General features: G+C 39.8%; 1 protein-coding gene and 1 pseudogene across 2 annotated transcripts; both read left to right on the forward strand.

Annotated features, from left to right (window-relative positions):
- Positions 1–5,353: 5,353 nt before the first annotated feature.
- On the forward strand, positions 5,354–7,099 carry LOC143893790 (brefeldin A-inhibited guanine nucleotide-exchange protein 2 pseudogene; annotated as a pseudogene). The gene is made up of 3 exons (XR_013255929.1): positions 5,354–5,387; positions 5,525–6,848; positions 6,962–7,099. The product of XR_013255929.1 is annotated as a brefeldin A-inhibited guanine nucleotide-exchange protein 2 pseudogene (transcript).
- Positions 7,100–7,275: 176 nt separating this feature from the next.
- Positions 7,276–7,983, forward strand: LOC143893791 (GTPase-activating protein and VPS9 domain-containing protein 1-like). The gene is made up of 2 exons (XM_077399509.1): positions 7,276–7,664; positions 7,733–7,983. Exons 1-2 carry the CDS (start codon positions 7,278–7,280, stop codon positions 7,769–7,771), a joined length of 426 nt encoding a protein of 141 aa, XP_077255635.1. The 5' UTR covers positions 7,276–7,277; the 3' UTR covers positions 7,772–7,983.
- Positions 7,984–25,033: the final 17,050 nt, after the last annotated feature.

The following is a 25,033-nucleotide window of genomic DNA, read 5'->3' on the forward strand; positions in this document are numbered from 1 at the left end:
CGCTTGCCATGACATCTCTCCAGGAAGGGAGTTTGCTGCTTCGATCTCCGCAGGAATAGTTTCATTTTATTAATAAACGCTGAAGATGGCTCGAATGAGGAGCCGAAACGTTCGTCATATGTAAATACACGCCTAAACTTTATTGCGCTCCACGTCCCGCGCTGACTCGCATCGCCGTTTTTAATGTTGACATTTTCACGAGTCTCAATACACTATTTATTATCTAATAGATGTACAAAATATCTATATCTCTTAAATAACGACACATAATAGTAAGACCAACTCGTAAGTTTTCGGTTGAGGGCAAATAAGCAGGTCCCCGGCAAAGCAAAATCGTCACATTTACGGGTCTTCGGTCACTCCGGCTCTTCTTTTAGATCTAAAGAAATAATATTGCAATGCAATATTTTTGAGATCTGGTTTTAACTTTTATGTGTTGTATGGGGTTCTATTTGTATATAATGGATATGTAGAACATGGAATGGATATTTACGGAGACACAGGTATCTAATGAATATCCACTGAACATGCAATAGTTATCTACATAAATATCCACTGGATATGGTATGAATATCAAATGGATATTTCTGATTTTGTATTGATGTCCATGTCTCGGACATTTGGATATCTATGAGATCTAATAAATATCTCGTAGATATCATGGATATACATTGAAGATATCTAATATATACGTCTTTATTTCAGCTATACGCCAAGAAAGGACTTGGTTTACAATTATTCTTACTTAAAGCACACATCCATCCACACATCATCCATCTTTCTTCTTTACATACCCGCCGCTATACATTGTTTTTTTTTTACAGCCGCTCTAAAGTTGTTTCCATTATTATCCCTACTCACGCTTCTTCCTAATTTATCTCTTCCTTTTTTTTCTTTTCTTTTATCCCATCTTTTTTATAGTATTCATCTCTCCTTTTCCATAATCTAAATATTTAACACCTTTCCTTTTTCCATTCTAAATTTGTCATCGCATATGTTCACTAATATCTCATTGTTATTCCTACCTAGATTCTCAAACCACTTATTACTTGTGATATTGCACTCGCTTATATAATGCTCTAAGTTGTCCTTTACATGTCTTGCAGAATCTACACTTCGTATCTTCTTCGTCCAGCCAATATTTATTTGTGTCCTCTAAATTGCCGCACCTTAATTTTATCATCGCTCTAATCTCATCTCCTGTTTTTACTTCATCCAAGTTTGCTTTTAATAAATAACTGGGTGTTTTGTTTCTTGCCTCTATCTCTTTGTAGCTTGTATTATACCTTGTCTCTGCTATTTTACTGTTTATTATTTGCCCTTAAATGTCCTGTTCCCTTATTCTTATTGAAGATATCTAATAGTTGATATCTATTATAGATATTATGTTCTGTGTGGGATGTCATCTCAGAACAATGTACGTGTATGTTTTTCATATGCAGATTATAGCCACGTATTTCAATTGATAAATGTTGCAGTTGATAATGCAAATAGTTGCACACATGTTTTTTAGAGCATATGCTCCCAAAAAAAGTCTTATAGAAGTTAAAAATTTTTGAAAATCGCTTTCTATAAAATCTTAAAGATGTCTAAAATATTTTCTAGACATGCTTGTTATGTCTGGATAATCATAAAGAAATGGTTTTCAGAATACTTTTTCAAATCTCGCTGTAAAATTGATAAACTTTATCATTGTTTGTAAAATAATTTTACATTGCTTGAAAAATTACCTACAAAAGTACATTATTTCTACATATGTTACACTAACCAATTTTAAAAATAAACTCAAGAAAATAAAAAATAAAATTAAAAGAAAATGTATTTATTATTTTTCTTAATTTATTAACGGTAGAATTTATAGATCTATTATAGCTGCACGAACCAGATTTCTCTATTCCTTTTGTTGGCTAATAAAGCACGCATTGTTTAGTATCATGAAATTGACGTGAGATGACGCCTCTGGTACTACATCGCGATTCTCGCCGGCCGTTTGCTATGGCGGTGCTGCTACATCTCTTCAGTCCATGCCGATCGCGCAACAGGTGTTAAGGTTCGTCTACACGACAAGGCGTAAGACGTCGTAAAAGCGCAGGCGCAAAAGAATTGTTTCCGATCGTAGCGGCGCGGCGCAGTGGCGCAGGAGAAATAAATTATTTTTATTTCCAACGTCTGCGTCCACGTTACGCCGACTGTTTTCTAGGTTAAATTAACGGCTTGGGTCGCTCACGTCATCATCGCCGGCTTACCTCTATATAGTGTGAACCGTGTGAACGTTGAACATGGATGAAGAAAGTTATTATTATAATGAGGACAAAGGTAACGAAGGAATAGGGAATAATGTGTCAGAAGAACGTGCGATATATATCCGTACGTTCATTCACTTTGTGCGCCCCAATACACAACTGTACGTGAAAAAAAGCAAGGGCTAGCAAGTGCCAAGAAAAATCCAACACTTGGGCAAGTATAGGGGCAGCGATGACCCCAGGACCCCTATTCTGTAACTCGTAACGACAGTGTCGATATCGTTACGTTGTCGTTGCGCAGGTATACTATATGGAAATAAAGCTGCGCAACGACGATATAACGATACCGACACTGTCGTTAGAGTTACAGAATAGGGGTCCAGCACACGGTCGTATACACAGGTCTGGCAACTCCGGTGGTGGGGGGTGACTCACTTATTGAATCTAGTCGGGCTACTATATCGCAACAACAGCGGCGGCCAGACAATGAATTACAAAACGCGCCAAATTTAAGTACGGTTATAACGAGACAAATAAAGAATGCGATGCTGACTAGCGGGTAATAAATTCGTTGTACATGCAGGCGAGCACGATAAATATGACCGAGTCTTATTATACCGTGATTTTAAGTAACGTTTAGTCGAGTGTCTTTAGCTATGGCATGAGATATTTTGATGATATTGATGTTCGATTCTGGATGAATCATTCACCAATAAATCATTGATACAATTTTAACATTATTCACTCATGAATAATGTTTAAATTGTATCAGATTAAAAAAAACACACATTTCAGGTTTACATAGTAAAAAAAAGTACAATATAACATTATTATATATAGAGCAGTTTATTCATTCGTCAATTTTGACAGCTTTTTTTACAACAAATTTTTTGCTTAATTTTAAGTTTTGTTGATGAGCGTGTGTTGCCTCATCCTTAACCGAATGTAATAAACCAATGCGAAAGATAGTATGTCAGAAGCGTGATCTTTGCACGGAAACGTAAAATCATACGTTGTAATAACGTCATCAAATGTTAACTTAAAAACATCCACATGATATGCATATTTTGCGAAGCATGCTTCTACGTGACGGATAAGATTAAAAAATCTAGGATTGGCGTGAATCAAGCCACCACAAGTTTTTATATCAATCAGTTTCGTTGACGCGTTCGGTACTGAAGCTCGACTGCAGGAATTAATTTTCACAGCTTTTATACAGGTGTCACACGAGTTATAAATTTTTAGAACCTACTTGCACAAATATCTTACGCCTTTCATTGTTATATTTTTTCCGCATTGCCATTACTTTATGTTTCTCGACTGGGTTTGAAGTGCTCCGAATGCGAAGCAGCGTTTTGCGCTTATTAAACCTCACTTCCTTTTGTAACTGCAGTTTTCTTAGATAACTGCAATTATGACACCTCTTCTTTTTTGTGATTAGAGAACATTTTAGAGCAAGGCGAAGGAAAGGTCGGTGATGATGCAAATGCCGAGGGAGATGGCTAGCCACAGCAGCAATAGCGTCGTTATAGGTTACGTCGTCATTATGACGGTTATTACTGTGAAGGACGGCGTTCCGGGCCCAATTCAGCGTAGGAAGGAGATAATGCTGGCAAAGGTGGTGAGCAAGTAGTTGAGAAACTGTTGGATAAACGACGTAGGCACTCAGATTAGATTTTTCAAAATTATTAGCTCAGCGGCTATACACGTAACACGACCGTACATTGAACCACTGAACATATGATATAACGGCGGCCACGGTCGAGGTACGACCGTGATGGCGGCTGTATACTAGATAGTAGCGACACGTGGTGGCGATATCATAAATTAAAAAACCTGCTTCAATAAGTGTGCTACCCCCACCACTAAAATTCGGCCCGAGTTGCCAGACCTGTGTATACGACCGTGCCCCAGCACTCACTAGTAAGTAAATTTGAGTACAAAATTAAAATAAATATGAAAAATAATATATTTTTAAACATTATTTTATTTTTATATTTTTAAAGTACTAGTAAAAATTTTTAATTTTTAAAATATAAAATTAATTAAATTTTTTATTAAAATAATATTTAAAATAATTATTTTAATGTAAATTAATTATATATAAACAATTATATGGTTTGACTTTATTCTGTTTTTAGGTTTGCAAGCAGAAAAACTTTTTTATCGTCTCCGTGAAAAGTTTGGAAAGGAAAAAAAAAGGTCACAATGTTACTGCCAAGATCAGGAGCAGGGGCTGACACGCCTACCTACCAGTCTACTTGGATCTTTTACAATGACCTTCTATTTCTTGCGGATCAAATCTTTCTTTCTACACATTGATTGAATGTATTTTTAACGATAATTAAGTTGAACGGATTAATTTATAGCGGATTATTTTCTGAAATTTTTGTAAAAGATTGTGTCCACGACAGTTTAAAATGCAATAATTCAGAAACTTATGTTTACATTAACTTTTTTTATTTTAGATACATTTCAAAGATTTGTTATAATTAAAATTGGAATATAAATGTAATCAAAAAAGATTTTGTGGAAATATAAACTCGTAAAGTATCAACCAAATTATTCTTAAGTAATAATTCACAGACTAATGATTCAAAATTTAATAATTTATAATTTTGCAAGATATTACAATTTTTTTCGGAGTCACAATGTGGATAGAGCCTTTTCCTGCTTATTCATTCAATTTCTTGGGTAGTTAGATTATCCCACTGAGTGGACATCCAACTACCCTCGTGTTCCTGTGTAGACGAGCATGGCGCAGATATCTTGCGACTACGCTCGAGTTTGTATTCGTATGTATTTGACCGGAAATGAATATCCGGGAAAGAATCTACCATATGAAATCGTTTGTATTTCGTACAAAGACTTTTGAAGTGCAATTGAAAATGTTTGTGAGTCATTTGTTTAATTGTAATTAATTAATTATTTTTACACCATGCATTTAGCCAAAATAGATAAATTAATAAAAGTTTTTATACGGGATCGTTTGTATTTTGTATGAAGAGTTATGAAGTGTGATTAAAAAGGTTTGTGAAAATCACCCAGATAATTTTAATTAAATATTTATAAACTCGATAATTAGCCGAAATATAGATTTTTAGTTATTTATGTTAAAAGAAGAAGGCGCTAGTGTTCCCGAAGGTCCGTCTGCAATCAGAATTAATATAAACGTTTTAAAAATTATTTTATAGTGAAATAAATAAATATACAGACTAATAAGCCTGTAATTATAAGCGATAGTTGCTAATTAAGTTTGTGACTAATATTCTGTCTTGCAGAGGACCTCCGTAACGAGATCAAAGATGTACCAGCTGTGCAGGGTAAAGAGGTTATCTCAAACGCCCTGCTACAGCCCAATTGAGCGACTCAAATGTCATTACCGCTGAGAAGTACTTCTTGCCATTTGAATCAGCATATCAGAGCTAGTCACTACGGATTGTGGTGACACTGCACTGGACTGCCTGCAGAATAAGTTAATCGCATATAGCCATCTCACTGGCAATGTGCCTGATTCAACGGAGCCTAACAAGCTGCTGACTGTGCGCATTGTCGAGACAATCTGCGGTTGCTTCACCGGTCCACAGACCGATGAGGGTGTGCAGCTGCAGATTATTAAAGCTCTGCTGACTGTAATGACAAGCCAGCGGAGGTGTGGAAGTACACGAGAGTACGGTACTGTTAAACAATTCGTACTGTTTACAACGTTTACTTGGCGTCGCGCAACCTGGTGAATCAAACAACAGCCCGTGCGACTCTCACGCAGATGATTAACGTGATCTTCGCGCGAATGAAGACTCAGGCGGAGGAAGAGATCGTGAGGCTTGATGGGGAACGGCGAAACTGAAGCCAAGGTTAGTCCAGAGAATGCTCCTAGTAATGATAACATTGATTCTCAAACAATTGTCAAGAGTATTCTTGATGATGTAGTAAAATCCGTGGTGCCATTGGAAGAGGAAGTCAGTTTGGAGAACGGTAGTCCGGAGAACAACGGTGACGAGGCAGCCGCTGAGAATGACAACATGGTAACTGCAAAATTCACCCATGTGCTGCAAAATGATGCAGTCCTGGTGTTTCGCGCTCTCTGCAAGCTCTCTATGAAACCGCTGCCGGACGGCACTCCCGATCCAATATCGCACGAGCTCTGTTCCAAGATCTTGTCGCTTCAGTTACTTCTGGGAATCTTGCAGAATGCCGGTCCAATATTGCGCTCTAACGAGATGTTTGTTATCGCCATTAAACAGTACTTGTGTGTCGTGCTGTCGAAGAATGGCGTGTCTTTGGTGCCAGAAGTGTTCGAGCTGTCGTTAGCGCTGTTCCTGGCGCTGCTCGCCCGTTTCAAGATGCACCTTAAGATGCAGATTGAGGTGTTCTTTAAGGAGATCTTTATGAACATCCTCGAGACCTGTAGCAGCTCTTTTGAGCACAAGTGGATGGTCATACATGCGCTTACGAGGATCTGTGCGGATGCCCAGAGCGTCGTCGACATCTACGTTAACTACGATTGCGATCTCAGCAGCGAATCTCTTCGAGAAGCTCGTTAATGATCTCTCTAAGATTGCTCAAGGTTGTCAAGTTCTGGAGCTAGGTGCATCGCCAAATCAGGTGCGTTATAAGAAAGAGGATGACAGGATAGGTATATTATTTGGAACAGAGAATGTTCTTCGAAACAAGCAATATAAAGTTTTGTTTGTAATATTAGTGTCTTGCTCTTTCAGGAGAAATCCATGCGCATTCGTGGTCTCGAGTGCCTCGTGTCTATTCTGAAATGCATGGTGGAGTGGAGTCGGGATCTTTACGTAAATCCCAGCGTGCCAGCGGATCAGCAACCATTGTCACATCCATCGGATACGATGCCGGAGACCCCGCTACCGCGTTACGGCAGCGCTGGCAGCCTCTCGTCGGCCAATTCCAGTCTCCAGTCTGACTGGCAACAAGGAGGTGCCGGACTCGCCGGAGCAGTATGAAGTACAGAAACAAAAGGAGGTATGGGAGGCCGGTATCGAGATCTTTAGTTGGAAGCCCGGCAAGGGTATGCAGTACTTGCAGGAGCAAGGACTGCTCGGTACTTCGCCGGAGGACGTGGCCAGGTGGCTGCACCACAATGCGCTCTATCTAAATGAAGATGGAGATGTATATAGGGACCAGCTTTTTCACGGTCACATCAAAAAGTTGGCAAAGGTCGTAACTCATCCAAATCACAGAGACCTACACATTTTAAAAGTTCATCATTACGAATGCCACTGGTCATGGGCGCAGGCTGAATTGGCTGTGATATCGGCGTATAAGACTCCTAGGGATAAGTTGCAGTGTGTATTTCGTTGCGCGACTACCATCATGAATCTCCTCTCCATGGCGTCGAAAAGAGGCATACCTGCTGCCGACGATCTGACTCCTGTGCTGGTCTATGTCATAATCAAGGTATGCGATTGAAAAGAGAATTGTGATTTTAGCAAGAAGAGTGATTGTTAACGTGTGCTTAATTTCAGACTAATCCGCCATCGTTGTATCGACTGTTCAATATGTAGACAGCTTTTACGGGAATCGATTGGAGGGAGAGGAACAACATTGGTGGACGCAGTTCTGCGCCGCGATCGAGTTAAGACAATGGATTAACAGTTTCTCAAGAGTATCACGATAAATAAGATTAGATTCGATGCTGGTGATAATGTAGAAATGTATCATAATCATAATTTGACGATTTCATAAAAAAGAAGACCAATATCTTTGTGTAAAGCTAGCTGAACAGTTTTATGCTTTCAGTATCTTAATTAAAATTCTTAAATAGCCTCTTAAATAGTCTAACTGTTAGTTCTTTCGCACGTTATTATGTAACATTAGCAAAGACTGAATCAGATTATACGTAAAGTGTGGCTTTATCTTTATTTGTAACTTTATTGTACAATTTCACAGGACATCGAAAAAAAAGAAACGTTTAGATATTCTATAATTTATGTGTAAACAATAAAGAACTTATAGAGATTGCAGATAACCATTTTAGCAGGATAAACTGTGTTGGCGTACTCTTTCTACATGCGTACCTTCCCCAAGAGCCGAGACTCAAACCAGATCCGTGAAAAATATCGCCACTTTCGTAGAGTTTTTGTACAGTTTTACTCTAGGAATATAGAAAAAGAAAGACTTCGGAGATTTTTATCTGAATCGATCGACATAAAGAGAGAGCATAGTAAAGAAGCTAGCTTTCGAGAATTTGAACGCATAATACTTTGTTATAATACTATGAGCGAATTAGTTTACGTCACTCTCTGTCAAGTTTTAATATTAAATTACTAATAATATATCGATATCGGTAGTTTAATAATAATAATACATTAAAAAACGCTCAATTTAAAAGTAGGGCAATCCTAATAAACGACTGTAAAAAAAATTCAAGGTGGAACGCAATGGACAATTCGGTTGCTCTGACATGCTAACTTAAATGGCAAGAAGTACTTCTCAGCAGTAATGACATTTAAGTCTCTTTTAATTGGGTGGGCGTTTGAGATAACCTGCTTTTTACCCTGGTACATCTTTACAAACTTAATTAGCAACTATCGCTTATAGCTACAGACTTATTAGCCTGTATATTTATTTATTTCAGTATAAAATAATTTTTAAAACGTTCATATTAATTCTGATTGCAGACGGACCTTCGGGAACAGTAGCGCCTTCTTTTTTTAACATAAATAACTAAAAATCTATATTTCGGCTAATTACCGAGTTTATAAATATTTAATTAAAATTATCTGGGTGACTCTTACAAACCTTTTTAATCACACTTCATAACTCTTCATACAAAATACAAACGATTCCGTATAAAAACTTTTATTAATTTATCTATTTCGGCTAAATGCATGGTGTAAAAATAATTAATTAATTACAATTAAACGAATGACTCACAAACCTTTTCAATTGCACTTCAAAAGTCTTCATACGAAATACAAACAATTTCATATGGTAGATTCTTTCCCGGACATTCATTTCCGGTCAAATACATACGAATATCCCTGTCTCTTAATTTTTGGTTAAAGTCGCAAGCAAAAGCTTATCGAGTTCTTTTTTATCAGATTATGAGACTTATGTGTCGTTCGTCTCGTCGGTGCGAACTGTGTTGAGGTTAAGAGAGAGAGACGAAACAGTGAGTGTTCGTAAAAAACAAGCGTACTTGTTTCCGTGGTTATCTGAAGAAACCATGGCAGAAGAAAGTTTCAGTCGAGAAATTCGAGTGACGAAGTTTTCAAAGGCATCATACAACCGTTGAAAGATTGAGATTCGGGATGCGTTAGAAAGTCACCGAATATGGGAAATCGCCAATGGAATTGCAGACAAACCACGAGAGATAAGAGATGCGAGTGACACCACAACGAATAGGAAAGAAATAGAAGAATGAAAAGCGAAAGATAGCAAAGCTCGTTTGATCATTTAGTCAACGCTAGATGATACGACATTTGATCAAGTATATGATTGTGAATCGTCAACGGACATTTTAAAAAGAATTAAAGCTATTAATGAACCGAAAACATTAAATGTTCTTTTGGAATTACTGCGTGAATTTTTTAGTTACTCATGGAAACCGGATAGTACGGTCGGTACGTTCGTAGCAGGGCTTAAAGTTATCGCTCGTCGAATCGAAGCGTTAGAATCTGACAACTTTGGAAGAAATTTCAATGAAAACCTTATGATGGCAAAAATCCTTGGCTGTCTACTAAAAGAATTTGATAATTTTGTCACAAGCTGGTCACTTTTATCAGAATATATATATATCACTGGAATCTTTTCTGAAAAAGCTCACGAATGTGGAAAGAAGCATTACTGAGCGTTCAATTGACACATCGCATGAAGTTTTTAAGGCTCAATCAAAACCAGGAAGTAATCAAGCAAAGAGGACGATAAACAAGAGATTTGAAGGAAAATGTCACAAGTGTGGCAAAAAAGGACACTTGCAAAAAGATTGTTGGTCGAAGTTGGAGAAATCGGCGTCATCTGAAGAAAAGAAGACAAATGAGAAATCAAAGGATCAAAAAGAAGAAACTGGTCTGTCAACATCGTCAGCCTTCAAGATAAACGAAGAAAATAAAATTCTTGCAGATTCGGGAGCAAGCGTTCATTTGACAGGAAACATGGAATGGTTTTCGTCGTTACGTAAGCTCAATACACCGCTGATATTAAATGTCGCAAATGGTAAATCTTTACAGGCAACCCATATAGGCAACATCGTTGTTGAAAAATCAAATGATGGCAAGAGATGGGAGAAACGTACATGGGAAAATGTGTATTATGCGAAAGAGATGGGCGCTGCATCCTTATTTTTGATAACGTTCATGGAAATAAATAAAAGATATAGTTTATATCACGGAAATGGAATCATGCGATTAAGTAAGGGGCGACAAACCATGATAGGTGGAGAAAGGATTGGAAATCAATACATTCCTTATATTTGAGTCAAGCCACCATTGATTTCTGCAAATGTAGCTCGGTCAGTTGGATTATGGCATCAACGATTGGGACACGTAAGTGATACAGTAATACGAGCAATGTATAAAAATGATTCAACAGAAGGTCTTGAAGTAACTTTTTCAGATAAGAACGATTGTGAATCGTGTCATTATGGTAAGCAAACAATAAGTCGATATCCCAATCGAGAAAAGCGAGATTGTTTGCCTGGCCAACGATTTCATTCTGACGTGTGCCATATCGGAGTGGTGTCATGGAATAAATGGAGATATTTCCTCACCGACGAAGCATCTGGATATCGCCGAGTTTTCTTCATAAAGACGAAGGATGAGGTGTCAAGTATATTAAAGCAGTTCTTCATCGACGCGGAGAAAAAAATAGGAAAAAAGGCAATTTCTCTGAGGACGGACAATGGAACAGAGTACGTCAATGAAAACGTAAGAGAAGTTCTTAAATCAATGGGCATTATTCATGAACTGTCACCACCAAATGTCAAACAATGTAATGGAATGGCAGAACGGAAAAATAGAACTTTATGTGATACTGCTCGATCCATGCTGTTTAATACCAATTTATCAAGAACGGATTGTCATCTATTCTGGACGGAAGCTATTGGCACGGCAGCATATCTTCGAGTTCCGAATCGAGGAATATTGAACACAACGCCATATAGCGAATGGTATGGTAGAAAGCCTGATGTTTCTCATTTAAGAGTCTTTGGTGCAAAGGCTTTTGTATATATTCCAAATACGATGAGACGGAAAATGGATCCGAAGTCAAGAAAAGCAATCTTTGTCGGATACGATCGTTTAACCAATAAAATATATCGAGTTTTTGATCCTGTCAAAAAGATTGTAGAAAGAGTCTCTGATGTCGTGGTTCAGGACGAAATGGACAGGGATCAAGTTTTATTTCTCATATCAGCTGATGAACTAGAGGAGGTATATGAAGAACGTCAATTGCAGAAAAGAATGAAGATGAAGCAAACTTGGATGATGATTCGGAGCAGAAAATAGACAACGCCGATGAAGAAACAGGATCAAGAGAGAAAAAGAAAGGACGACCAGTAGGTTCGAAAAATTTCCAGAAACCAGTACCTGCGACGGATAGAGAACTAAGAAGTAAATCAAATAAATCAGCATACATAGCTGCAATGAAAGTATCAATGGATCCAGTCTTGTATAAAAATGCAATAAGTAGAGAAGATGCACATCTTTGGAAGAAGGCCATGGATGAAGAGATGTCGTCATTAAGCAAGAATCAAGCATGGGAATTGGAAGAATTGCCGAAGGATTGGTCTGCGGTCTCATGTAAATGGGTTTTCAAATCCAAATTGAAACCTAATGGAGTTGTTGAGCGCTACAAAGCAAGGTTAGTTGCTCGAGGTTTTAACCAAACGAAAGGAGTTGACTATTTTGAAACATTCTCTCCTGTAGTGCATTACGAGTCCGTAAGAACCGTTTTAGCAATAGCAGCTAAATTTGATATGGATATCGTACAATTCGATATTAAAACGGCATTCCTCAACGGTCCACTTGAAGAAAGCATCTACATGCATCAATTAGAGGGGTATGAAGATGGAACGAATCGAGTTTGTCGTCTGAAGATAAGCCTGTATGGACTTAAACAGGCATCTAGAAACTGAAATGACACTTTCAATGATTTTGCGGCAGAATATGGTTTAATACGGTCGAATTCAGATCTATGCATTTTTATGAAAAATGAAGATACAGATGAATGGATGATTCTATGTCTGTTTGTTGATGATAGACTGATAGCCTGTAAAAAGAAAAAATCACTGGAGTTTTTCATTTCCGCGTTAAAAAAGAAATTTGAAATTACTTGTGGTGAGCCATCTTGTTACGTTGGCATGGAGATTAAGCGGGATAGAAAAATGAAAACTATCAGCATTAATCAACAAGGGTACATATCTCGAATGTTACGTTGTTTTGGCATGGAAGATTGCAAAACGGTGTCATCACCAGTGAATAGTTCAATCAATCTGTCAGAGCTGAAAGAAGAAGAAGCCGTCACTGAGAAGAGATACCCCTATCGAGAAGCAATTGGATGTCTAAACTATATTGCTCAAATATCAAGACCGGATATTGCTTATATAATAGGCAAACTTGCTCGATTTGCGAACAACCCATCAGATACACATTGAAGAGCAACTAAGCAAGTTATGAGGTATTTAAAAGAAACAATTAACCTCTCATTATGTTATAACGGAAAAACGCAAGATAAGTTAATAGGATATTGCGATTCCGATTATGCTGGAGATCCAGTGGCGAGGAAGTCGACTTCTGGATACATTTTTATGCAGTATGGTGGACCGATAGCATGGTCATCAAGCTTACAGAGGGTCACGGCGCTCTCATCATCAGAGGCTGAATACATGTCTATGGCAGAAGCGTTAAAAGAAATCCTTAGGCTTGCGGTCACTTTTGAAATCCTTTGGCCAGGAGCAAGAGAAGGAGACAGAGCTGAAGGTAGACAATCAAGCAGCAATAGCCTTATCAAAGAACCCAGAGTTTCACAAGAGGAGTAAACATATAGGAGTACGTTTTTACCGTGTCAAACAAGAGCAAGAGGCTGGAAACGTAATAGTCACCTACATACCTACGGATGAGCAGGCAGCTGACCTGTTAACAAAAGGATTACCATGGGCGAAGATCTTAGGTCACTTAAAGACTTTAAGGATGACGTCATGAACAAGAGGAGGTGTTGAAATTGACATGTTCAAGACGCTTAGTTATTGGTTGGACTCAGATTAAAGTACGTTTTTATGCACTTTTATTTTTCTTCTGATTGGTAGACCTGAGCATACGAGCGTGCGGGCAGATCCCTGTCTCTTAGTTTTTGGTTAAAGTCGCAAACAAATAAGCCTATCGAGTTCTTTTCCATCAATAATTTATTACAAACTTACCAGTTCCTCTATTCATTTTATTGTAATTTATTACAATTTTTACCAGTTTTTCCATCATAAAATGGATTTTTTAGTTTATTTTAAATATATTTTAGATATATTTTAATATTCTAGATATTGCGGTGATTCTATTTATAAGAGTATTTTACCTTACCCGAACTTCCTCTACAGGAAAACGTTACATCACAAACCCCAAGTTACGTATACGACATACGACATACGACTGAGAAAATAAGAACGTGAGAAGCACTGCGTAGTATCTATACTTACGAATTAAGCTACAATACAATAGCATTTCTAGCAGCTGAAATTAGAAGCTGATGATAACCCTCTATTCTGGGAAGGGGAAGACAACCCAGGTAGCAAGATGACGTCTAAAGACGTCTTAATGACGTTAGAGATGCCATTAAGGCGGAATTAATATTTACGTCATTTGACGTCATTCTGCTACCAGGGAACCAACCCTGTCGCGATCTCCTCTATGTTCATTAACTTAAATTATAATTTTAATAATAATATTATATTATTATAGAAAATATTAGAATTATTATATAAATAAGATATTGTTTTTGGCTTCCGGTTCCGGTGCGTAGATAGCAACAGGTGTGCATGTGGCAGAGAGAAAGATCGAGGTAGAAATAAGTGTTGGAGAGAGCTAGAGAGGTCAAGAGCGGCGGAACAGGGAGGCAAGGAGATGCGAGAAGGCGGAGGCGAAAGAGTTAAGAAGGAGAGGAGGCAGTAAAAAAGAAAAAAGTAAGGAAAGTGACGGGTGAGAAGTGACCGGGCGGCATAAAATACAGATAGTATAGAGGGGCGACTGACAGGAAGGCGGTGCGCGAAAGCGGGCATAGGCTAGTGCGGATATAGAGGGGATAAATACTATAAGTGCTTTAAGCCATAAAAAAGATAACGAGTAGAAGGAAAAGGCAAAAGGAAAAGCGGCGGATGGAGGCAGAGAAGGAAATAGAAATAGAGAGTGATCAGCAGGGAAAGAAAGGAAAGAAGAGGGAAGACAAAGGGGAGAAGAAAGCAAGAGGCAGGCCTACAAAGGTGGAGGAGCTTGCTAAACAAAGAGGAAGGGCAGACAGCCTAGGATCGGTCAAAGATCTCATTCTAAAAAGGAAAAGAAAAGAGTTAGAAGAAGAAGCGGCTAGAGCAGCAGAAAATTCTCGATAAATTTAACGAAACGAGAAGGACCAACAGATCACCACCAGCGAAGATAAAAAAAAGAGAAGAGGGTAAAGGAAACATGGCGACAGAAGATCTGTTAAAAGAGATGATGATGAGGAAAATGGAAGAACAAGAAAAAGAAAAGAAAAAAAGATAAGGAAAAAATAAAAAACAAAATTAAGGGAGTAATGGAGGAATTGAAGAGAAGGGAGGAAATATGGGAAAAGCAGAGAAAGGCGCTAGAAGAAAAGGTAAAGATGATGGAGGAGAAGATAGAAAAATTAGAGATGAAGGGCGCAGAGGAGAATGAAGGCAGGGAGTTAATAGGAAAAATGAAAAAAATAGAAAGAAGTATGGAGATGACGGAAAGAAGATAAAGAAAAAATAACATAATCGTAAAGGAGGAGAAAGTAGGAAACGACAAGGAGAGAAAAAAATTTTTTGAAAAGTTGATGGAAGAACTAAATATTACAAAAGGAATCATAGAAGAAATACAAGAAATAGGATACGAGGACTACAAAATAAAACTGTTGAAATGCAAAAACTGGGAAGCTAAAAGAGACATTATAAAGAAAAAGAAGGAACTAGGAAGGAAATATGGAAACTTTCTGGATGATGATCTCACCAAACAGAAAAGACAGATACAAACAAAGATAATAAAGATAGCAAGGAAGAAGAGAGAGAAAGGAAAAAGAGTTACAATTGGTTATCAAAAGAGATGGGAGGACAACAAAGAATGGAGATGGAACGAGAGCAAAGGCACATTAGAGGAGAAGGAAAACTTTCATAGGTCACAACGAAGAGAATAAGGACAAAGAACGCGGGGAGGAAGGGGAAAGTGCAAGGGAGGAGGGAAAAAAAGCGGCAGGAAGAAAATATAGAGAGAAGGAGGACAAAGATATAGAAGGAGAGGAGGGAGAAGAAAGGGTGAGGGAGGAGACGAAAGTGGTATCTGGACCGTAGCGGGTATAACAAATAAAGATAGAGACTTTTGGAATGGGGTAAAGAAGTGGGATGTGATTATTATGATGGAGACATGGATGGATAATAAAGGATGGGAGAAGATGAAAAAAATATTACCAAAGGAATTTAGTTGGAGAATACAGACAGCAAACAGGAGGAATAAGAAAGGTAGAGCTTGCGGAGGAATGCTAGTAGGAATAAGAAAAGGGTTAGAAGAAATAAAGGAGGGAAGAGGAAGAGAAAAGAAGGAAAACAGAGTCAAAGTCAAACTAAAATTAAGAGAGGAATTATGGAAAATAATAGGAATATATGTAAACAAAGACATTGATAAAAAGTTAGAAAGCTTGAATAATTGTATAGAGGAGGGAAAAACAGGAGTAAGGACCATAATAGGTGGCGACTTTAATGCGAGAACGGGAGAGGAGGGAGGGTGGAAAGAGGAAGTTGAAGGAAGTGGGAAAGAAAGAGGGAAAAAATCTAAAGACAAGAAAAAGGTGAACAAGGATGGTAGGACACTACTAGAATTTATAGAGGAAAGAGGATTGATGATCTTAAATGGTGGTACAAAGGGAGACGAAGAAGGAGAATACACATACACGGGAGGAAAAGGTGAAACAGTTATAGACTATATTATAGGTGATGAAGATAGCAGAGGAAAAATAGAAAGACTAGAAATAGGGGATAGAGTAGAATCAGACCATCGCCCGCTAATAGTGTGGATAAGAGGCGGAGCGAAAAGAACGCAGAGAAGAAAAAAGATGGAAAAGATAAGAAAAAGAGGTACATGGAGCGAAGAAAGAAGAAAACAATTTGTTGAGAGGCTAGGAAAGATAGAAGGTAACAGAGAGTTGCAGGAGGAGATCGAGGAAGAGGTGTCGAAGATAAGAGGAATATTAGAGAAGAATGAAAAGGGGGAGGGCCGGGGAGCTAATAAGAACAGAAGATAATAGTGGGATGAAGAATGCAAGAAGAAAAAGAAAGAAGCGAGGAGAGAACTAAGAAAATGGAGAAAGGGAAAAGGAGAGGTAGAAAGATATAGAGAAGAAAAGAGGAAATTCAGAGAAATATGTGAAAGAAAGGAAAAGGAAGAGAAGGAAAAGATGATTAGAAAGATAGGAGAGGCGAGATCGGAAATAAAGGTATGGGAACTGATAGGTAGAGTAAGGAAAAGAAGGAAAAGGATAAACGAAGACATAAGGCTGGAAGAGTAGAAAACATACTTCATGGAGCTAATGAGAGGCGTGGAGAACAGGGTAGTGAAAGGAGAAGGAGGGAGGGACAGACAAGATGAGGAAGAGATAGAGTTGGAGGAGGTAAGAAACGTAATAAAAAAACTAAAAACAGGAAAGGCAATAGGTAAGGACGGAATTCCGAACGAGGCATGGAAATATGGTGGAGAAGAAATGGGGAGGTGGGTATGGAAAATATGTAAACGGGTGTGGAGAGGAAAAGGCTAGCCGGAACATTGGAAAGAAGGTGAGATAATACCATTAGTAAAGAAAGGAGTAGGAAAAGAGGTAAAGGACTACAGAGGGATAACGATCATGCCCTCAATGTATAAGATATACACGGCGGTATTAGCAGAAAGGATAAGGTAAAAGTAGAAATGAATAACTTGATTCCCGATAACCAAACAGGATTCAGAAAAGAAATGGGAACGATGAACCAGATATTTGCGCTAAACTATCTGATAAACAGACAGCTAGGAAAGGAGAAAGGGAAGATGACAGTTTTATTCGTAGATCTCAAGGCTGCGTTTGACTCAGTAGATAAGAAAGTTCTAATCAAGGCAATGAAAGAGAGATGTGAGGCAAAGACTGATAGATAGGGTAAAGTTCTGAGAGAAACAAAAAACAGTGTGAAAAGAGGAGAAGAAAAAGGGGACTCATTCTGGATGGCAAAGGGATTAAGACAAGGCTGCCGTTAAGCCCGATACTGTTTAACCTACTAATTGCAGAGGATTACCTGCTAACGCTGAGTACGGAGAAGACGAAGATAATAAGATTTAGAAAAGGAAGAGGGAAGAAAAAAAAATATTACTGGAGATGGAAGGGAAAGAAATTAGAAGAGGTTAAAGAATTCGAATATCTGGGGTACACTCTGATGGCGAATGGAGGGCAGGAGGCGCATATCAGAGAGAGAAGAAGGAAGGCAGCAAGAGTAATGAGAGAAGTGTGGGGAATAGAGAAAAGGATGTGGAAAAAGGACTGCAAAAGAAGGATCTGGCTATATGATGCATTGATATGGACGGTGATGGGATACGGGGAAGAAATATGGTGATGGAAGGAAAGGAAGGAGATAGAAGGGATACCCGAGAGGTACCTCAGATGGACACTCGGTTTAAACTGGAAAACCCCAGGGTACATGGTCAGAGATAAACTAGAAAGGGAAAAAATGAGAGCCAGAGCAAGCAAGAGAGCCTGGAAATTCGAAAAAAAACTGGAAGAAAGTAAAGGAGAAAAAATAGCGAAAAAATGTTTGGAAGAAATGAAAGACAGATGAAAGAAGGAAAGGATAATAGGAAGGTGGGAGCAGGAGAGAAAAGATTACTTGGAAGGTATCGGTGTAGAAATGGAAGGGGAGAAGGCACTGACAGAGGAGTCATTAGAACATAAGGAGAAATCGAAGCAAAGACAAGAAGGAATGGGTAAGATTATGAAATCGAGATACAACAGGTGGTATAAATTTATAAGGAAAGATGGGATTCCGGATTATCTAAAGAAGGGCTGGGAGGAGGCAAAATGGAGCAGAATTGCAAGGTTTAGACTGGGCAACAAGATCAGGGAGGGACTATACTGGGGAAAAAAGGAAGACAGAAAATGCAGGATATGTGAAAGGAAGGAGACGTGGGAACACGTCTGGGAAGAGTGTTCGAGATAGGAGGATTGGGAGGGAGAGAGTTGGCAGGACGTGGTGGGGAGGATAATAGGTGAAAATGGAGAGGGGGAGGAATGGATGAAAGCGATAGAAGAGATGAGGAGGGGTGGGGAGAGGAGAAAGAAAAAAGAGGTTGCGAAGTAGATGGCTAAGAAAATCACTTAGTTACAGATTAGGTCAGAGAGAAGGAGAGCACAGGACAAAGGGAAAGAATGGAGTTCAGAGCGAAGGTGACAGTAGAGAAAGAGATGCTGGAGAAACTGATAAGGGATCAAACAAAGGAAACATTGAGAGAACTGAAAGAAGAAATAAAGGACCAGAGGGAGGAGATTGAAAGCTTGAGATAAAAAATACGCAAACTGGAACAGGGCACGGGGAAAAGGAAGAGAGACAAAAGCGCGGAAAGCAGGGGCAGGCAAGACGAAAGGAAGTGGTGGTCCGACGATGATGAGAGGCGACGACGAGAGAAGGAGGAAAACATAATAATAAGAATTGAAAGGAACAGATGGATGGGAAAGGGAACTAATTGGGAGAAGGTGAGGCAACTGCTCTCTGAGGATCTGAAGATAAAGGTAGAAATGAAGGAAGTAAGCGTGATAAGGCTGAGAGGAGAATGACTGACGATGCTGGTGCGGTTGGGAAGCGAAGGAGAGAAATGGAGGGTATTAGACGCGAGGAGGAGGGCAGGGAGCAGACTAAAAGTTAAGATGGACGAAGATAAATCCATAGAAAGAAGAATTAGAGAGGAAGAAGAGAAGAAAAAGGAAAAGGAGAGGAGGGAAAAAGATGGTAAGAGACTAAAAGGATCAGAAGAGGAAGAGATAGCAAGCAAGTTTGAGAAGAGCTTATAATGGAGACAGACGAGGAGAAAGGAAAAACAAAAGCCAAGTAAGAAGAAGGAAGAGGAGACCAGGGGAGAATACGGCAGGACACGATCGGGCGGCAAAGGTTCGAGGAGCGAAGAGCCATCCGGTTATTGCGGGAAGCGAAAGCGGCAGTGTCCGGGTCGCATCTCTAGACCGAAGAGACCGTAGTTGCGACGGCACGCCGGGCAAGTATTGTGTGCCGCTGAGAAGTCAGGTAGAAGGCATTCCGGGGCAAATCTGCGATAATAGGAGTGACCGAAACGCGCAGGAATCGAGTGCGCTGCCGCAGCAGCTGCACGCCATCGATTGCGCTCACGGGGAACGCGGAGGCGCCGTGGAGCGGCACGCAGAACGAAATGGTGACTTGAGCATCAGCTCAAACTTGAGTCCAATTACGGGTCACGCTCAGAGGAACCAGTCTGCGAGATGTGTCACGCGTTAGGATCCCTGGTTTGCACACACACACACACACATTGGCCAAATATCTATTCTCAGCAAGAAGAAAAACAAAGATATGATCGCCGTTGTTTGACTATTTGAAAATTCCTGATCCGATGCTCTAACATGATATAGACTGATTTTCTGTTAATTTTTTATTTTATTTTATTTTGATTTTTCTGAGAGTTTATGTTTTTTTTATCATTTTCTGATTAATATATTCTGGTTTTATAAAGGGTTGGGTACGTCCCTACAAAACGCCCTTTTGGACCTCTTGGGGTAATAAAGTATTTTGTTAACTATATAAATAAGATATTAAAAAGACAATTTTATTATATTATCTAAAATATTGTTGCATTCGCGCTGAGTTCGCAGCTTCGCCCGGTATTTTCCGCCGCGGAGCGTTTTTAGCAACGGGCGTTGCTATGCGTTGTTGATACAGCCCGGCTGTCAGATTTCCTCCGGAGTGAAACTCGAGCTGACGTTTTGGTTCTCGTTCTGTGATTGTAACATACGCAATAAACCATCCTTTCGTTCCTTAAACCTGTGTTCTCTTATTCCGCGGATCGCGAGTGAACGCGCGACCGAGTGCGGGAGTGCCTAGAGTGTGTGCGAAAGCCGCCGGAGTGCAACATTTTGGGGGCTCGTCCGGGATAGAACGGATCGATCGGACAAGCGAGGATTAGACGAGCAACGAGCTACGTTTAGACGAACAGAAATTTCCTCATGGCCGCAAGGAAACGACTCCGGGTAGCGACTCCACAGTCGGACGCCGCGGAGATGACGACGAAGGTGGCGACCCTCCAGGCGGTGATTTGCGAGATCCGCGAGATGCGCGAGGAACAGGCGCAGAGAGAGAGAGAGAATACGACGGGACGTTCCGCCGGCAGGAGGAAGAGCTCCGTCTTCTCCGAGGGATGAACTCCGCACAAACACAGCTAAATCCCTCCAATAATAGAGCGTCCGGGGATACGAAGACGCGTTTCGCGCTGTCGGGGGCGAGTGATGTGTGCGCGGACCCCACGGCTTATGACGCGAATTCGGGAGTGTGCAACGCGCGAGAGAATACGGGAGGGCGGGGCGCGTTTGCGGGTGTAAATGACGGGCGCGCGGAGCTCTGATTTAAGCTCAAGCCCGACGTTTATGACGGATCGGTCCCGTTGCGGGAATTTTTCTCTCAATTCGAAATTATCGCTCGCGCAAATCAGTGGAGCGACGCGTCAAGGACCATCGCATTGGCTTCCTGTTTGAGGGGAAAAGCGCGTTCGATTCTGGACTCTGTCGAAAACGTAGAAAATCTTGAATACGCCGAGCTAAAATCGAAGCTTAAATTGCGTTTTGGGGAGGGGGACTTCTCCTAAAATTATTACTCCCTCTTCACCAATCGGAGACAAAAATTCGGGGAGGACTTTGCGTCTCTCGGCTCCGAGTTGGAAAAACTTGCTCGGTTGGCTTATCCCGAGTGCCCTTACGCTGTTCGGGACAAGATTGCGTGCTCGCAATTTATCTCTGCCATAACGGACGGTTTTGTGAAAAGGACCCTTCAGTTGGAGGGAGGTACCTTTTTGAAATTAGCGGTAGAGAGAGCGAAGGCCGTTAAGGCCATACAAGGGGAAAGTTTCGGGAAATTTGGGAGAAAGATGGAAATTTTTGGTAAACCTTTCGAAAAAGGGAAAAAGAAAACTTTGCCTCAAAATGAGGGCGGCGAAAAGTCCGAGGAAAAGAGGGAAGGTAGCGTCCGCAAAGATTTTCCGCGTAATTTTCGAAATTGCGTTTCTGCAAAGGAATGCTGGCTTTGTGGAAAGGCTGGGCATTTCCGAGTCGAATGTCCCGCGAACACGGAAAAGGGAAACGCGGAATAGTTACTCTTAGCGGGGGGAGAGTGACCCACGCAGATAAAACCCCGGAAGTTTTAATTTGTTTGATTAGTAATAAGAGTAATTACGATAATTTTTGTTACCAGGGGAAATTAAATGGGAGGGATTGTTTTTTTAAAATCGATACGGGTTCTGATGTTTCCATTTTGAGTAGGAAGTTTTTTGGAGAGGTTAAAGGGAAAATTCGAGTCGAGAATTGTTCTCTTCGTTATCCCACGGGGGAGAGAGTCCCTGTAGAATTTAAAATGGAGGTAGAAGTTCGAATAGGAAATTTTTCTGAGAAGATTTTAATGTACGTGGCGGAAATTGATGACCAATGTTTGCTGGGGAAAGATTTCTTAAAAGTCATAAATTTAAAAGGTATTTTTGATTTGTTTTTTGGAAAAAAAGAGTCAGAAATCGAAAGAGTTTTAAGTTGCTTTCGAGTAGCAAATTCTTCTGAAGAAGTTCCTCCTTTCTTGAAAGGGCTATTTGAAAAAAATTCTGAAAATTTGGACGCAGGACTGAGGAAGGTTTTTGCTGAATTTTTGAATGAATTTCAGGATGTCTTTTCTGAAGACGTCGTTGCGGGGAATTGTGAAGTCATTAATCACGAGATTAATTTGAAGAATCCTACTCTATTTAAATAAACTCGCCGACGTGTTCCTTTTCAAATGCAAGAGGAAGTTGACAGAATTATTGAAGAAATGAAGAAACAGGACGTTATTGAGGAGTCGCATAGCTCTTGGGTTTCTCCGGTCGTTCTTGTCAAAAAGAAAGATAGTTCAATCCGTTTCTGTATTGACTTTCGGAAAGTTAACGAGGTTACTGAAAAGTATTCTTTTCCCTTGTCCAGGATTGACGACATCCTGGATCAATTATCGGGCAATAAGTTGGTTCTCTACTTTGGATTTGAAAAGCGGATACTGGCAAATTAAGATTCGCCCGGAAGATCGCGAGAAGACGGCCTTTTCTATCGGAAACAGGTTATGGCAGTTTGTCGTAATACCATTTGGTCTCTGTAACGCCCCTGCCACTTTTGAACGATTGATGAAAAAAGTTCTTCGGAAACTTTTATCAAAGATTTGTTTATCCTATTTAGACAATGTTATCATTTTTGGAAAGAGTTTCGAGGAAATGTTAAGAAATTAAAAAAAAACATTTTCTCGATTATGTTTAGCTAACTTAAAAATCAATCCTAAAAAATGTGTACTTTTTGAAAGAAAAGTTAAATACTTGGGACATGTGATTTCTACAGAGGGCATTGCTACAGACCCTGATAAGATTTCCGCTGTAAAGGAATGGCCGATTCCTCATTCCAAAAGGCAATTACGTAGTTTTCTCGGTTTCTGCTCTTATTATCAGAAATTCATTAAAGGTTTCTCTTCTTTAGCGAAGCCCCTCTTTGCGCTTACCGGAAATCAAGTGAAATTTGTTTGGAAGGAGGAGTGTCAAAACTCTTTTGAGAATTTAAAGCGGGTGTTAACATCTTCTCCCGTACTTTCTTTTCTGAGGGGGGAGGGTGAGTTTGTGTTGGACACTGACGCTTCTAACATCGGGGTTGGTGCGGTGTTATCCCAGAGGCAAGAAGGATTAGAAAAGGTTATCGCGTACTTTAGCCGTGTGTTGAGTAAAACGGAAAAAAATTACTGTGTTACTCGTCGTGAGTAGTTAGCGATAGTCGACTCGGTTAAATCTTTTCGACATTACCTTTTGGGGCGTGAATTTGTCATTTGTTCGGACCACGCTTCCCTTAAATGGCTTATGTCCTTCAAGGACTTAGAGGGACAATTAGCTCGTTGGTTGGAAAGACTCCAACAATATGATTTTGAGATAATTTATCGTAAAGGCCTTTCGCATGGAAACGCCGATGGATTATCCAGGCGTCAGTGCAAGATTGACGGCTGTGCGTTTTGTGCTAGAGTAGAGAAGAGGAACCCAGTTGAATCGAAGAAGACAGTCGCGCGAATAATTTTGCTGGGAGAAACTTTGGATGAATGGAAAAAAGACCAGCTAGAAGATCAAAATATCGCGGCTATTTACCGAGGCAAGGAAACGGGGGTACGGCCGTCACAATCTGAGATTTCGACAGGAGACGTTTCCGCTCAAATTTACCTTTCCTATTGGGACGCTATCGTCTTGAAGAGTGAAGTTCTTTATAAGATATGGGAGGCTCCTAGTCTTAAATCCAGGATTTATCAACTCATTGTTCCACAAAAACGAATTATACAGATTTTAGAGGAGGCACACGATTCTTCATCGGGGGGACATTTTGGAGTTAACAAGACCCTTGAAAAAATTCGTAAGCAATTTTATTGGGCCACTTGTAAAAAAGATATAGAAGATTGGTGTAGATCTTGTGAGATCTGCGTTTCAAAAAAAGGACCGTCGGGAAAAGGAAAGTCCCCGTTGCAAATCTATAATGTCGGGATCCCTTTTGAAAGGGTCCAGATGGACATACTCGGTTCTCTTCCATTGACCAAGTCTGGAAATAATTATCTGTTGGTCATTGTAGACTGTTTCACTAAGTGGGTAGAGGCTTTTTCCTTGAGAAATATGAGAGCAAGAATAGTAGCTAAGACTTTTGTTAATCAGTTTATTTCTAGATATGGAGTCCCCTCAGAAGTTCATACGGATCAGGGGAGGAATTTTGAATCGAGATTTTTCGCAGAAGTGATGGGACTTCTCGGAATTAAAAAGACCAGGACTACCGCGTTGCATCCGCAGTCTGATGGGCAGGTTGAGAGACAACACCAGACGATTACAAACTACTTAGCCAAATTTATCTCCAAAAATCAAAGAGATTGGGATAAGTGGATTCCCTTATTCCTTTTGGCTTACAGATCTTCAAAACATGAGACCACGGGCGTAACTCCTGCAGAGATGTATTGTGCCCGAAATCTTAAGTTGCCCTTAGATTTATTACAAGGCAGTCCTCCGGGACTTCGGGAGGAGAGCCTTAAGTCAGAAGGCAATTTTATCAAAAGACTGAGGGAAAAGTTGGAGGGGATTCATTCGGTAGTCAGAGATAAGTTAGAAATTGAATCTTCTAGAATAAAAACCTGGTATGATCGTGGAGCCAGGAAGGACCTTTTTCGAGAAAATCAGAAAGAGTAGTTTTATAATCCTCGAAGAGAAAAGGGGAAGGCCCCGAAATTACAGAGTAGTTGGGAAGGCTCTTTTCTAATTGTAAGAAAATTAAGTAATGTAGTATTTTGCATTCGAAAATCCCCCAGACAT

The sequence above is a fragment of the Temnothorax americanus genome, unplaced genomic scaffold (assembly GCF_048541705.1).
Source record: "Temnothorax americanus isolate GAGA-0224 unplaced genomic scaffold, ASM4854170v1 Scaffold129, whole genome shotgun sequence".
In the NCBI taxonomy this organism is placed as follows: Eukaryota; Metazoa; Arthropoda; class Insecta; order Hymenoptera; family Formicidae; genus Temnothorax; species Temnothorax americanus.

Excerpts from the sequence above, each read along its gene's own strand:
- LOC143893791 (XM_077399509.1), top strand. The coding sequence starts at position 7,278 with ATGCAGTACTTGCAGGAGCAAGGACTGCTCGGTACTTCGCCGGAGGAC. Across the intron at positions 7,665-7,732 it reads TGGTCTATGTCATAATCAAG|ACTAATCCGCCATCGTTGTA; the intron begins GTATGCGATTGA and ends GCTTAATTTCAG.